The sequence below is a fragment of the Ictalurus punctatus genome, chromosome 9, assembly GCF_001660625.3.
Source record: "Ictalurus punctatus breed USDA103 chromosome 9, Coco_2.0, whole genome shotgun sequence".
Taxonomy (NCBI): domain Eukaryota; kingdom Metazoa; phylum Chordata; class Actinopteri; order Siluriformes; family Ictaluridae; genus Ictalurus; species Ictalurus punctatus.
This window is the reverse complement of record NC_030424.2, coordinates 1,266,463-1,280,518: the sequence shown is the minus strand read 5'-3', so window position 1 is coordinate 1,280,518 and position 14,056 is coordinate 1,266,463. Positions and strand designations below refer to the sequence as shown.

The 14,056-nt window shown below is 43.8% G+C and overlaps 1 protein-coding gene across 3 annotated transcripts in view; it reads left to right on the top strand.

Moving 5' to 3' along the window:
* Positions 1 to 2,255: 2,255 nt before the first annotated feature.
* syne3 (spectrin repeat containing, nuclear envelope family member 3) overlaps positions 2,256 to 14,056 on the top strand; it is a 26,328-nt gene continuing 14,527 nt past the window's right edge. For all 3 annotated transcript variants that reach the window (XM_017476014.3, XM_017476013.3, XM_017476012.3), the window contains exons 1-11: positions 2,256 to 2,427; positions 4,966 to 5,124; positions 7,389 to 7,561; positions 8,752 to 9,061; positions 9,726 to 9,881; positions 10,172 to 10,516; positions 10,996 to 11,132; positions 12,337 to 12,511; positions 13,244 to 13,426; positions 13,555 to 13,698; positions 13,859 to 13,993. In XM_017476014.3, coding sequence (XP_017331503.1) covers positions 4,981 to 5,124; positions 7,389 to 7,561; positions 8,752 to 9,061; positions 9,726 to 9,881; positions 10,172 to 10,516; positions 10,996 to 11,132; positions 12,337 to 12,511; positions 13,244 to 13,426; positions 13,555 to 13,698; positions 13,859 to 13,993 — 1,902 coding nt within the window. In that variant the 5' untranslated portion in view covers positions 2,256 to 2,427; positions 4,966 to 4,980. The remainder of the gene's footprint in view (positions 2,428 to 4,965; positions 5,125 to 7,388; positions 7,562 to 8,751; positions 9,062 to 9,725; positions 9,882 to 10,171; positions 10,517 to 10,995; positions 11,133 to 12,336; positions 12,512 to 13,243; positions 13,427 to 13,554; positions 13,699 to 13,858; positions 13,994 to 14,056) is intronic.

The window sequence follows — 14,056 nt, the reverse complement described above, 5'->3', positions numbered from 1 at the left end:
TCAAATATGTGTACATATTTCTACGACGTGCTTTTATTATTTGAGTGTTTGAAATAAATAATAGGGAACGCTCCTCACATGTTTTCACTGCGGCCTGCTTTCCTGTCCATGTACTGTCGGGTCCATAAGTATTCGGACAGTGACGCAATTTTAGTTATTTTGTCTCTGTACACCACCACAATGGAATAGAAATGAGGCAAGATGTGATTGAGGTGTAGACGTTCAGCTGTAATTGAAGGGGTTTAACAAAAATATTGCATTAATATAGCGTTTAGGAACTACAGCCATTTATACCCTCCGTTGTCACAGACTCAAAAGTAATTGGACAACTGACTGCTAAATCCCTTCATTATTTCATGACAAATTAAGGCGATGAAAGGTCTGGAGTTGGTTCCGATTTGCATTTGGTAGCAGTTCGTGGGAACTCTTGATACACGGTCCAAAGAGGTGATTTAGGAGTGGCCAAATCAACAATTTGGTACATTCTTAAAAAGAAGGAATGCACTGGTGAGCTCAAAAGGCCTGGAAGACCACGGAAAGAGAAGAGAATGTAGAAGGAAAGGAACGGCTCATGATCCAAAGCATGCCATATCATCTATCAAACATGTGGAGGAAGTGTTATGGCATGGGCATGTATGGCTGCCATTTGAACTGCTTAACCGGTGTTTATTGATGATGTGAGTGCCAATAGAAGTAGCAGGATAAATACTGAAGCATATAGAACTATACTTTTCTTTCAGATTCAGTCAAATTCTGAAAAAAACTGATAGGACAGTGCTTCACAGTACAGATGGATAAGGAGCCAAAACGCACCGTGAAAGCAACCAAAGAGCTTCTTAAGGAAGCTTAAGAAATGAAATGTTCTTAAATGTCTGAGTCAGTCGCCTGACTCAACCCAATTGAGCTGCTTTTCACTTAATGAAGACAAAACTGAAGGCAGAAAGACCCACAAACAAGCACCAACTGAAGGCAGCTGCAGTAAAGGCCTCTGAAAGCACCTAAAGGGAGGAAACTCAGCATTTGATGATGTCCATGCGTTCCAGACTTCAGGCAGTCATTGACTGCAAAAGGATGATACACATGAATAAAACGAATCGCATTTTACGTTATTATATTAATCATTTAAGATGATATGAATTTGTTGTAACAATAATACACTTTTTTTTATATATATTATATCAAAGCAGGAACAAAATAACATGTTCATAGATTGCTGCTGTTACAGAAAATTGAATCAACACTTTCTGACCAATCAGAATGAAGAATTCAGTTGTATAAAGTCAAGATGTCTTCTTGTGGAATGTTTTTAAACCTAGATAATCTACAGCGAGCTTGAGGATCACTGCACAAAGCTTGTGCAAATAAGCTTATATGACTTTAAGCTCTAAATGATGTTAATGTAGCTTGTATCAGGATGTAGACAAATACAGTATGTGTTGATACAGTTGAGATCTTTGCTGTAAATTAACTTAAAGTTCTGTAGCTCTCCAGACTATTTGCCATTCTCAGTCTTTACTAACTTTCTACATAAAAAACAATATATATATAAATAAATAAATAATTTTTTTTAAAAAGTACACTGAAAGTAGTAGATTTTTAAAAAAACTAGGTTTTCTTGTTAGGTTTTTTTTTTTTTTCAACCTAACTAACTAACTAATGTTTGTTTGTTTGTTTGTTTGTTTTGGAAAGATTATTATTATTATTATTATTTTTACTTCTTTGCATCATGCAACAGTCCTGTTAATCTGTGTAAATTTTGTGTCCAGAAATGGGGGTATTCAAATGGGGGTATTATGGGGGAAATGGGGGAGTACCCAGAAATTCCTCCGGGTACTCCGGTTTCCTCCCCCAGTCTAAAGACATGCACTGTAGGCTTATCGACCTGTCCAAAGTGTCCGTAGGTGTGTATGTGATTGTGCCCTGCCATGGATTGGCACCCGGTCCAGGGTGTACCCCACCTTGTGCCCCATGCTCCCTGGGATAGGCTCCAAGTTTCCCCGTGACCCTGTAGTACAAGCGGTATAGAATATGGATGGATGGATGGATGCATGAAACAACATACATTAGACCTGAATGTAAAGATTTTGACATTTGAATCATTTTTATAATCATTATCATCATCATCATTTTTAAGTGTACGGCTTTAGCCTGTTAGCCTCATGGCTGATTCATCTACTGACCAGGGCACTGTAAATCTGTAAACACATCATAAACACGCTAAATACATAGTGCGCATGCGTGAACGCTTCGCGCATGCGCAGTTCGGACCTATTCCCAGGGACGCAGGTCGTCGGTTAGTGACAGTGAAGCTGCATTAATACAGTAGCTCTGCTGCCGCTGCTTCCTTTGCTAGCTCCTTCTGTGCAACTTTAGTACTCCGAAATCGCTTTTCAGGGTTTTTATTGCGTTTCAGATGAACAAGTAACGGTAAGTCGACTCGTTTAGACTTCTTTATTGTTTGTGAATGTTATTATTATTGCACATATTCACGTGTATGTGCTACTACTAGTGTATTAGTGTCTCAGTACAAAGTTTACAGCGTGGACGAGCTGAGCTTGTTAGCTAACACCGCCTTAATGTTGTTTCATTTGAAACCGGTATGAAATATAAGTCTTGTATTTTGACAGACAGAAAGATGTTTTTTTTTTTGTATAAATCGCCTTGAAAGTGAAACCAAAAGTCGTTATTATTATTACAATTACCATCACCATCATCATCTAACTGCTATGCAAAGCATCTGATCTCTATTGGATGGAAATCAAAACAACATTAAACTGCATTAGACGCCGTATACACTGCTGTTTCAGCATAATATATCATTTAATATATCATTGTTGCTTACTGTTGATTTGTTATTAAGGCTTAAAGGTGTTACGATTTGGAATGTTGACGGTATCTTTTAAAAAAATATCACGGTTTGACGGTATCATTGTAATAATTAACCCTTAGTTGTGTCCAACTAATCTGATTGTGCGGCAAGAACGCCTAGCTATATTTCCTCTGACCGCACTGGGACGTTTTCCCCTGCGCCTTGCTAGGCTCTTTGGTGTTCGCTACGTTAAACTTCCACCTCCTAGTTCGAAACTACAGCAAAAGTTAGCGGACTAGGCATACGATACTTTTCAGGAATATGACGTCTGACTTGATATACGAACGTGAACGCTCGTCAGACGAAGACGGAAAGGAAAGGACGGCGGTTTTACCGGACACGTCAGCTTTAACGCGGACGCCCGAAAGCGACACGAGCTAGGGTGTGGCTTCTTCGGGAACTGTTTCAGCTAGCGGGGTGAAAATAAATAAACAAGGTTTAGGTTTTCTCGGGAAAGTCGAGTTTGAGAGAGAAATCGAGCGATGAAGAAGGAGATCACGAAGAATGCCTGTGTATCTCAGTTATAACGTAGACGAGAACGGGAACTAACCCGTCTCTCGGACGTTTTTCACGACGTTAAATCGGACTATAAATCGTTAAAATGCGTGACGTGTTGTTCGTTAATACGTGAAATGTTGTAATCATTGGCAAATCGCTGTAGTATAAGCGAAATAACGCGCTCCGGGACACGGCAGCGGCACTCCGCACGCGCGTCGTGATGTGTCACACCACCCCGCCCCCGCCTAAAGTGCATTATATTTATACCGTATACTCCGGAGTGTGTTATTCCTCACATAACACACAAGCTGGTGGTGGAACCGGTCGGACCACCACCATCCAAAACGTCTACTAATTATTTTTTTAATAATATTCATATAATAATTAATATAATCAAATAATAGTGTTAATTAGAACGATCGTTTCGTCTCGTCGTGTCTAGACTTTGCGGTGCCTTTCTTTTTAACTGTGTGTTACAAAGCGAAAGCGGAGAGTCCGGAGTATTTGCATACGAATCACAGACGTTTGGTGTGTGAGTACTTCACGTGAGTAAAAGAAGAAGTTGTTAAAAAAAAAAAAAAGTGGAAGTAGAACGAAATGTAGGTGTGTGTGTGTGTGTGTGTCTCATACGATGACGTAGTTTTAACGTTGTTATACCGCATTGCTGTTGAATTCTCCATTCTGATTGGTCAGAAGGTCTTGATTGTTGTTTACAGTACAATGTGAACGCAGAGTTTTGCGTATATACTGTGAATGAAGTATGGAGAATTATATAGCACATTGTAGTATTTAAAAAAGTAAATGAATAAATAACGCACGTTTCATTCAGCAAAGTTCTCGTCGCCTCGTCCTCGCCACGCAGCCAGCCGTCTGGAGGAGTGCTGCGAGCTTGCGGTGGGAGAAAGTGACTCACTCAGGAAACAGATTTCATTTCAGACATCCCATTCTCATTACTGCTCGCTGTAGAGAAAAGATCTCTGTCTCTAAGGAGCAATGTTTAGTGGTAACATAAATGTAATATTTTATGATGTAATGTAGTGTGTGCTTGTTTTAAAAAAAAAAAATTGTTTTTATTTTTTAAAGGATGCTGCTGTGAAGATGTTTATCAGCCATCTGGATAAAACAGTAGACGGCGATTGAGCGATTGGGTTATACTTTGTGACGTATTCGAGCAAGCTGCAGTTTAGCACAACGTATCTGGGACGTCTAAACCCGATTCGCTGAGTCAGAATCAGAGCAAATTCGATTCTTTTGGTTTGTGGTTGAAAATGCGTTGGTGGGGGGTGGGGGGTGGGGGGCGGGGGGGTGATTCCTGTTCAACGTTTGACGGAAGTTGTTAGTTAGTTTTTTTGTTTGTTTAATTGCAGTGCATTGTGAAAGGAAACCGAACCAAACAGCAAATGAATCAAATGAATCAAAAGAGTCAATTTGGCTCTGATTCAGACTCGAGCAACTAGGTTAATAGGCGTGACAGATGGTTTCTCTATGGTTTTGTCAAAGTGCTCAGAAAATGTCTAATGTTAGAAACATAAAATAATAATAATACAGCACCGTGTGTGTGTGTGTGTGTGTGTGTGTGTGTGTGTGTGTGTGTGTAGGCGCTGGTCAAGCCCATGACCCAGCAGGAGCAGAATGAGTTCAGGGAGAGTTGGGAGGACGCTCACGCCTGGATGCAGGCCGTCCAGGAAAGACTTAAGCTCAACGACAACACCGAAGGTCCCCGAGCGGCTCTGGAGGCCCGACTGAGAGAGACGGAGGTGACCCCATGACCCATGCTCTACCTTACAAGCTTCATAATCGCTCATATGGTCATGCTTTCTGACCCGAAATGTTTATTTAACGTTGACGGAAGGAGCCTTTAACGTCTGCAAGCTAACAGAGATCTAAAACCAGTTCTATACATGAAGGGGGGAGGGGAACAACTGCTGGCTATTAATCAAGTCAGTACAAGCTGCAGAGTGAGAACGTGGGATTTTGTCTTCAGGGCACCAGATAAAGAGATGTTTTTGTTGTAGAAATAAAAGCACACCAGCTCGTCTTATCTATATATGGTATGACACTGATAAGAAGTGATCGCGATTGGCGTTAGACAAGGAGCTGGGAGCGCGTTCGAGCTGTTAAAGACAGGGATGGTAAGGAACAGGGACGTGAAGGGCACTCTCATTTTAATCTCATTTTTATTTTCCACAGTTTAACTGAATAAGATGATGATGTTACCGACATCAGCCCACGTTATTGTTTCTGTACTAACAGCTTAATTCATGGTGGATTGTGTTATATTCCACAACATTATGACATGTAAGTACATTTGGATCGCAACGTGCGAGAACATTCTTTAATGGATACGTAGAAGAAGAGGAATAGAACACTTCAGGACATGCAGTTATTGGAAATGGATCAACTTCAGGCGGGTGACCGCGTCGTCACAACTTCCTGCCGTGTTTTGTGCCTTACTTGTGAGATATTCTTATGGATTTTAATGCATTTCTGTACAAGCTCACTTACGTCTTTTTTTTTTTTTTTTAACATTTTTTTGGTGTTGTTTTGCGGCTTTTGTCCGCTAAGAGCGCTGGATTTATTAAAGGAGCTAGAATCCACGCTCGGTTGCAGTGAAACGAAGCATCCACCGACTCACCAAACTGAACAGTGCAGGAAAAGTATATAGTGCAGGGAATGATTATATGACTTCCGGCTCAATGGTTAACATAAAAACCGGTCTCCCAGAGCAGGAGGCAGACCGCATCACCGTCACAGCAGGTCACAGACATGACGAAAAGATCCGGTAAAGTCCCAGCAGTTAAAGCGCACCTACTATGGATTTGAAACGCACCCAGTTTTGTTTTAAAGCTCTCCTACGATAGGTTTACACGCATCCGAGGTCAAAAAACACTTCAGCGTGCTCGTAATTTAAAATGCAGCGTTACTTCTTTCCCCCCCGGTGTCTCAAACGACTCGTTAAACGATCCGTTCTAGACGATCCGTTCTAAACGCCGCCTTTCAGAGAGCATACTCTGCTCCGATTGGTCAGACGTCCCAGTCTGTCGTGATCGGTCTACCGCTGTCAGCGAGCAGCCGATGAAGACGAGAGGCGGGGCTTTTTGTTACAGGCCTACGTAGGTTCGCACAGGAAGTGAGTCTGGAATCACTAACGACTCGATTCAGCTGTTCAGAATCGGTTCCTCCTTTTGGGAGTCGATCACTCCGTTTGTCCTGCGCTTCGATTTTTGAAACTTTGTAGACTTTTTTACGTTCAACAGCTACGTATATAAAAACACGACATGAAAGGGAATATTTGAAAAACCGTAATAGGTGCACTTTAAGGACTTGAGTCAACTGCTACTGTACATGTAATAAATGTAAAACAGGAGTCTAGTATATTGCAGCAGGAAAAGTCCTAGTTGTAACGATCACATCCATTTAGCAGTATGGTTTCTATCTTTATCATTAAGTAGCTTATAAAATAGCACTTGATCCAGCACGTCCTATTTATTTATCGATTTATTTTTAATATTCCATGCCGACAGTAAATTGTGCGCAAAGCTTCGTGATGCCAGCGGATACTATATTGGAGTAATGAAGCTATTGAATAACACGAAGCCGTCGTTTCTTGATTTGATGGAAAATAAAGTAAATATATAGCTGCAATATAGCCGCAAGCAGCGATCTTCGGGGTCCAAGCACCCTTCGGAAATAGCCTTCCCAGTAGTCAGCTGCCGCCAAGTTACATAAACGGATCCATGGCTGCGCATACTGAAATGTTTTGTGATGGTAACTCATTCTCCTCGTATACAAATATACAAACGCGTCAGAGCTGTAATACTTCAGTCCTTTAATTCCGACTCGCCCGCTAGAAACTTGACCTAGACACGACCTTACAAGACTTTTATTCCGTATGGGAGATGTAGCGTTCAATCTTTGCGTGTTTTAATATGCATTAAGCGGATATTTTAAAAAAAATATATTAAAAACGCACCATCTCGTGTGTACAGTTTGATGAATGTGCTAATGCTTTGCCCTGAAGAAAATCCACGAGTCGGAGCAGGAGGGCCGGATGAAAATGGACGTGGTGCTGGTGGCCGCGGACGCGCTCCTCAAGAACGGAGACGAGGAGCTGAAGAACCAGACGCACTCCAAACTTAAAGAGCTAAAGACTCTGTGGGAGGAGACGTCCACCTACATCGTCCACTGCCACAGGTACGGATACGAACGTTGCACCTTCGGCAACTTTGACATCACGTTAAAAATCCATAAAACGGGAGTGCTGTTTGCGGCCTGAAGGTTTTATTTTTGTCCCCTGAATTTCCACAGTGCTCTAATTAGGTAATTAGTATAATTATAATAATTAGGTTTCATAATGAATAAATGATCTAGTTACGAGTTAAATATGCCTTCTCACACGAAAGGCACTTGAAACGGAAAGTACGCACCAGTAATGTAGATGCTGTGCTCTCGTTCTATGTAATGTATCGGTTTTATTAGACAATCAGTCTCGTTAATGATACGTTTTTAACCCTTTGGACTTTAAATTCGGAATTAAAATGAGAAGTTATTAAACAAGTCAAACGTCACTTTCCGATTGATCCAGAACGGAGTCAGAGTTCTACACCGGTTTGGCGCTTTGTAATATGGAAGTTATAAACAGGGGTAAGTTGAACACAATGGCGGTTATGATGAGACCGGGTTTGAAAAGAAAAAACGCGTGCAGTAAAAGCAGCATAAAATAATTTCAAGTTGTATAATACACAATAAACCACACCCAGAAACGTTGCTTTGTTTGTGCGTTATCCCTAGAGTCCGATAGCTGACAAATGAGGTTACGATGATATTTTTTGTGTTTGTTTTTCGATACGTGAGCAGTTAAGGCTAAGAGTTATGTCAGTGTTTAAGCAGGGAAAGTTCCTCGTATTCAGAACCGGGTTACGCGGCTGTGAGTTTCTGGGCTCACCAGTCACAGGATCCAAATAAAACTAGCCCTTGATCCAGCGTATGCTGTTATTCAGCGTTTTATTGTTTTGTCTAGCATCGCCCGGCGGTAAATCGTGCGCACAACATGAAGCCAGTGGATACCGAATCATCATTTCTTGACTCGATGGAAAATAAACTAGAAATATTGACTCGGGCAGCAATCTGCGGGGTCCAAGCACCCTTCGTAAGGAGCTTTCCCAGCGGTCGGTTGTTGCCAAGTTATACAAAGGCTCCGTAGGTATACATAAAAAAAGGTTTCGCGTCTTCCCATGTATAAACGCGTCAGCAGTGTAATACCGGACATGCGCTTTATTCGGACTTGTTCATTCTGGTGAGTTCCACATGTTCAGGGTCAGGTTCTGCTGCTGCTTAAGACGGTCGTCGCGTCACTCGGCGCACGTGTCTTGTTTCTACTGTAGCCGTATAGAGTGGGTGTGGCTGCACTGGAGTGAGTACCTGAAGGCCCACGAGGAGTTCAGGATGTGGCTGGTGAAGGTGCAGCGTGTGGTGGAGCCTGATCTGGAGCTGCAGCTGGGTCTGAGGGAGAAGCTGTGGCAGGTGGAGCATCACCGCGTGATCTGCAGCGACGTGAAGGCCCAGGATCCGCTGCTAGAGCGCCTGCTGGACGAGGCGTCCGCGCTTTATAACCGCACCCAGGACCCCAGCGTGGACGAGCAGGCCCAGAACACACTGCACGAGGAATACGACAACGTCCGCACCAGGGCGGAGGTAACTTTTACGGTGGTGCGAGTGGAAACGCAAGACAATGAGGTGGAAAGAAAACACCCGGGGGCGTGATTTTAAGGGAAATGATTAATAAAAGGATGGGGGATTTGTTTGGAACAGAATCGGGGATTTTTTTTTTTAATGGTGCATCCAATCCCGCATTAAATCTCGATTCGATCGCGGACGTTCGACAACGTATAAGTGTAACTGTAAGCGGATAAAAATTATTTTTTTTAAAAAGTAGAGCTGCCCTTAAATATGTCATTAAATGATTTCTAATGTCAGAGATGATTCATCTCTTCTAATTATTTAATAACAGCTTTTATATAAGCGTTTTGGGTTTTTTTTTTAACTCAAGGTGTATTAGAAAGTACTCCCAACACCTTGTACGGTACCTTGTGTGCCAAATCTCTTCTGTTAGTCATTGAAACTTCTTTGGAATGCTAGATAAAAGGATAAAGTCCTTCGACTGTCCCTTTTCTTTTCACGCGCTCGTGTCTGAACACGTTTCACACCAGCATTCATCACATAACAAAATGGGAAACGGAAAAAAAAAATAATCCCGTGCTAGTATATTACTTACTGTGACATTCTTCATGTTTAGTACATAAAGGAGATTCATTTCATCATACTTCTTCACCCTAGTGTTGTTCTTCCTGATCTACAGGAGAGGCTCCGTCTGGTGCAGAAGGTCGCAGAGGACGACGAGCAGCACCAGAGGCGCGTTCGCGATTTCCAAACGTGGTTGGTGTCGAAAACAGAAGAAGTGAGTCGTTTCACAGAGATCGAGGACGTTTCGGAGAATCGACTGCAAGCCCTGCAGGTACGGTACTCTAACCCGTGTAAGCAGGAAGCGGGTGTGCATTGATCTGCTGAGGAAAAATCTTTTATTTATTTATTTATTCATTCCTTTTTAAAGGTAAAAGCTGTTTTAAATGAAATATTGTTTATGTTTCCATTCGAGCAGACTCAACACTGCATATGTGAAAGCACACGTTTTGTAGCTCTTATCTTAATCCGAGCTTGACGTCTAAAAGCCAGAGGGAATTTGTAGCAAAGGCTCCATATGCATGAAGGCCACATGATCGAAACCCACGCTCTTGCTCTTTCCAGGTCCTGGATGCCAGCGTGGCGGGCGAAGAAGAGACATTACTGTACATCGAAGGCCAGGCCGAGGCCGTGAAGGCCAACACGTCACCTGCGGGAGCCGAGCTAATCACGGAGGAGGTGGGAGAGCTGCGGCTGGCATGGCAGGGGCTGCGGCAGGCGCTGGTGGAGATCCGCGCCGAGCTGGAGGGCTCCAGGGACACCCAGAGAGAGTACTACACCCGGCGAGAGGAGCTGGCAGCGGGCATCGAGCAGCTCCGAGCCCTCGTGCGCAGAATGAGCCAGCAGCTGGAGAATAAAGATGGAGAGAGGAGCGAGGAGAACATGGTGGCTCAGTGGAAGAGCTGTACAGTGAGTGCGCACTCGTACTTTCTAACACTGTTTAAACTCTTCAAGTCCGGTCCATGAGATGACGTGCTACATAGATGACGTGCATACATGCGCATAGCCTGCATATTTCTGCGGGAGTATACACCTCGGGTGAATTCCTGACCAGGGAGTGACAGATAATCTCACCCCACTGAGTGGAATTTCACTAGAAGGATCGCTTGAATTGTATAGCACGTTCCTCCCGTGGACTTAGCATTAGTTACTTACTTCTGGTAAAGAAGCCACGCCTCCTTCACTGGACCTGACAGGCACAGAGGCCACACGGCACAGTGTAGCGTAGGGTCTGAGAAACGCTGAGCTGGTCTCAAGTCAAACTAAGATTATAGTGGGGGGAAAATGAAAGGGTGAATCTCCATGCAGCGTAGCTGGTCATTAACATTGTTTGAATGTTCTGGATATCTGTGTGTATTGTTTATTGGTCGTGTCTGTTCACGTCGCAGGATGCGAGGACGGTCCTCTCGGCCGAGGAGCCTCAGGTCGAGCAGCTCAAAGCTCAGCTGAAGGAGTTATACCGCTTCCCGTATGATTCCCGAGAACTTGCTGATGAATTACTGACTGCGGTGAAAGAGTACCAGAGGTGTGCAGAGACTGAGACAACACAACACACGATTCACGACCTGTACACACGATTCACAACTGAATCAACGACTTGTACACACGATTCACGACCTGTACACACGATTCATGACCTGTACACACGATTCACAACTGAATCAACGACCTGTACACACGATTCACGACCTGTACACACGATTCACAACCGAATCAATGACCTGTACACACGATTCATGACCTGTACTCACGATTCACAACTGAATCAACGACCTGTACACACGATTCACGACCTGTACACACGATTCACAACCGAATCAATGACCTGTACACACAATTCACGACCTGTACACACGATTCATGACCTATACACACGATTCACGACCGAATCAATGACCTGTACACACGATTCACGACCTGTACACACGATTCACAAATGAATCAACGACCTGTACACACGATTCACGTCCTGTACAGACGATTCACGACCTGCACAGACGATTCACAACCGAATCAATGACCTGTACACACGATTCACGTCCTGTACAGACGATTCACGACCTGTACACACAATTCACAACCGAATCAACGACCTGTACACAAGATTCACGACCTGTACAGACGATTGACGACCTGCACAGACGATTCACAACCGAATCAACGACCTGTACACACGATTCACGTCCTGTATAGATGATTCACGACCTGTACACACGATTCACAACCGAATCAATGACCTGTACACAAGATTCACGACCTGTACAGACGATTCACGACCTGTACAGACGATTCACGACCTTTACACACGATTCACGACCTGTACACACGATTCACGACCTTTACATATAATTCACAACCTGTACACATGATTCATAACTGATTCACAACCCGTACACACAACTCATGTGATTCACAGCTCATCATTCATTAGTGGAATGCAGCCAAATGTATCAGGCTCAGGTGTGCACAAACACCTTTTTACACTCTGAATGGTGTCTCACACACACACACACACACACACCTTATGACAGGCTAATGATTTATGCCTCAGTTATCGCTTCACTTAGTTTATTACTGAATCGTCTTATAATATATTTGATAAACTTGACAGTAGTAGCTTATTCATTATTTTCCTATAACAACATGCCCCCAAGTGTTTTATTCCTTATTTAGTGTTCTCCATATTCTCCACGCTGGACAGTGTTTTGACTCTTCGGCGTGTGTTGCAGCGTGAAAGGACGCACGTTCCGGCTCTGCTCGGAGAGCGAGACAGCTCTGAAGCAGCTCCTACAGGACCCCCTGCATGCCTTTAGTCCGTGGAGCCAGCAGGCGTCTCAGACGCTCGACACCTCGACCGAAGTCACTGACTTCTCCCACATCGCTGTGCTCGTGCAGAACATCGAGGTAACGCAGCGTCCGAGATCTTTTCCAGCTCCGGTTCCACAGGTCAGAAAGTTTTACTGATGTACAGAGACATCTGCGCTTGGTTTAAAAGGACCCAGTGGTGCTTTGGGAACCCTTTAGAATATTTTCTATACATCTGCATAAATATGACCTAAAACATCATCAGATTTTCACCGTTTTAGCGTTAAAATTTTGCAAAGATAACTTTATCCTGTTCAGGATTCATTCATTTATTTTGGAATGAGTTATTCCTTGGGTGCCCCCTAGTGGATCCTGGCCATTGCGCACCTCATATTCTGCACACATTTCGAAACTTATTCTTATCATCAAATTTCTACAACAAATCCATCCCGTATACTACAAACAACCTGCATATTAAAAGAGTCCAAGATTTCAATTGTTTGAGATTTTTGCCTTTATTTTGTTGGTGCAGTTGGATTTAGCCCTCGCTTCATCTCTACCAAAAGAGAGCGATGCAGCGGCGCTTTAATCCTTTAGTCTGTCCAGCTGTCTCACCTCCTCGTCTGTGCACGGTGCTCATTTCTAAACTGCTGCTCTTATATTGGAATGAGGTCGTGTTCTCCCTGAAGGTCACACGACCGAACACACACCGATTCAATGATACCGAGCATGCGGAGACTGGGAGGCACCACACAGGTTCAGGTGTCGTATATCCGTAACGCTCAATTGTTCGGGTCGGTTTCAAGTGCTTCCCCTTCTTGTGCTCTGCAGAAGCTGCTGAAAGACAGCGTGCTGCTGCAGGAGAGGCTGAGCTCGCTGCAGGTGAAAGCTGACCTGCTGAGCGCCGTGTTTGGCGAGGAGAAAGCCCAGAGCCTGCTGGAGGAGCTCGGTACAGACATGAGGAAGAGAGAGCAGCTTCACAGCCAACTTCTGCAGAGGAGAACTCGACTGCAGGTACCTGAACACGGCCGCCAGTGCGAGATGGGGGGAGGGGGGGGTGTCCACTATTACAGCGGCGTTTAATATTGATCACTGCTATATCAGAGAGTCACACGTGTTTGTTTATTTTCCGCTCTCCTTAGGAATTAATATCGACGACAAAGAACTTCGGTGACGCTCACGACTCTATTCATCAGAAGCTCGTGTCTATAGGCGACAGGTTTCGCGCTTCAGGCGGACTTCAACCGGATATTCTCGCTAAAAAGAGCCAGGCCGACCAACTTAAGGTGAGCACCGTGTTAAGGTTAAGCATCTTATTTCCCAGGAGCGTGTTGGTAGCAGCAGCAGGAAACGGTGACCATATAAGGAAAGTAGCCCTGTAAGCGTCATATTAGACCACAGGTCATATTAGAGAGAACCTTAATTTTCAGGCTTTTTTCCCGACAGGTCATTAAGAAAGAACTGGAAGACTGCGAGGCTCACATCACCGCTCTGGAGACGCTCGTCTCGTCCAGCCCGGCTAACAGGACCAAGTTTAGGCGTCTCTATTCCGACTGGAAGCAGCTCTATAAAGCTGTCCGGGTAAGGAGGCGCGGCTCAAGGTTGTCTACATCATAGAATGTTTTTTTTGGTTTTTTTTAAGTG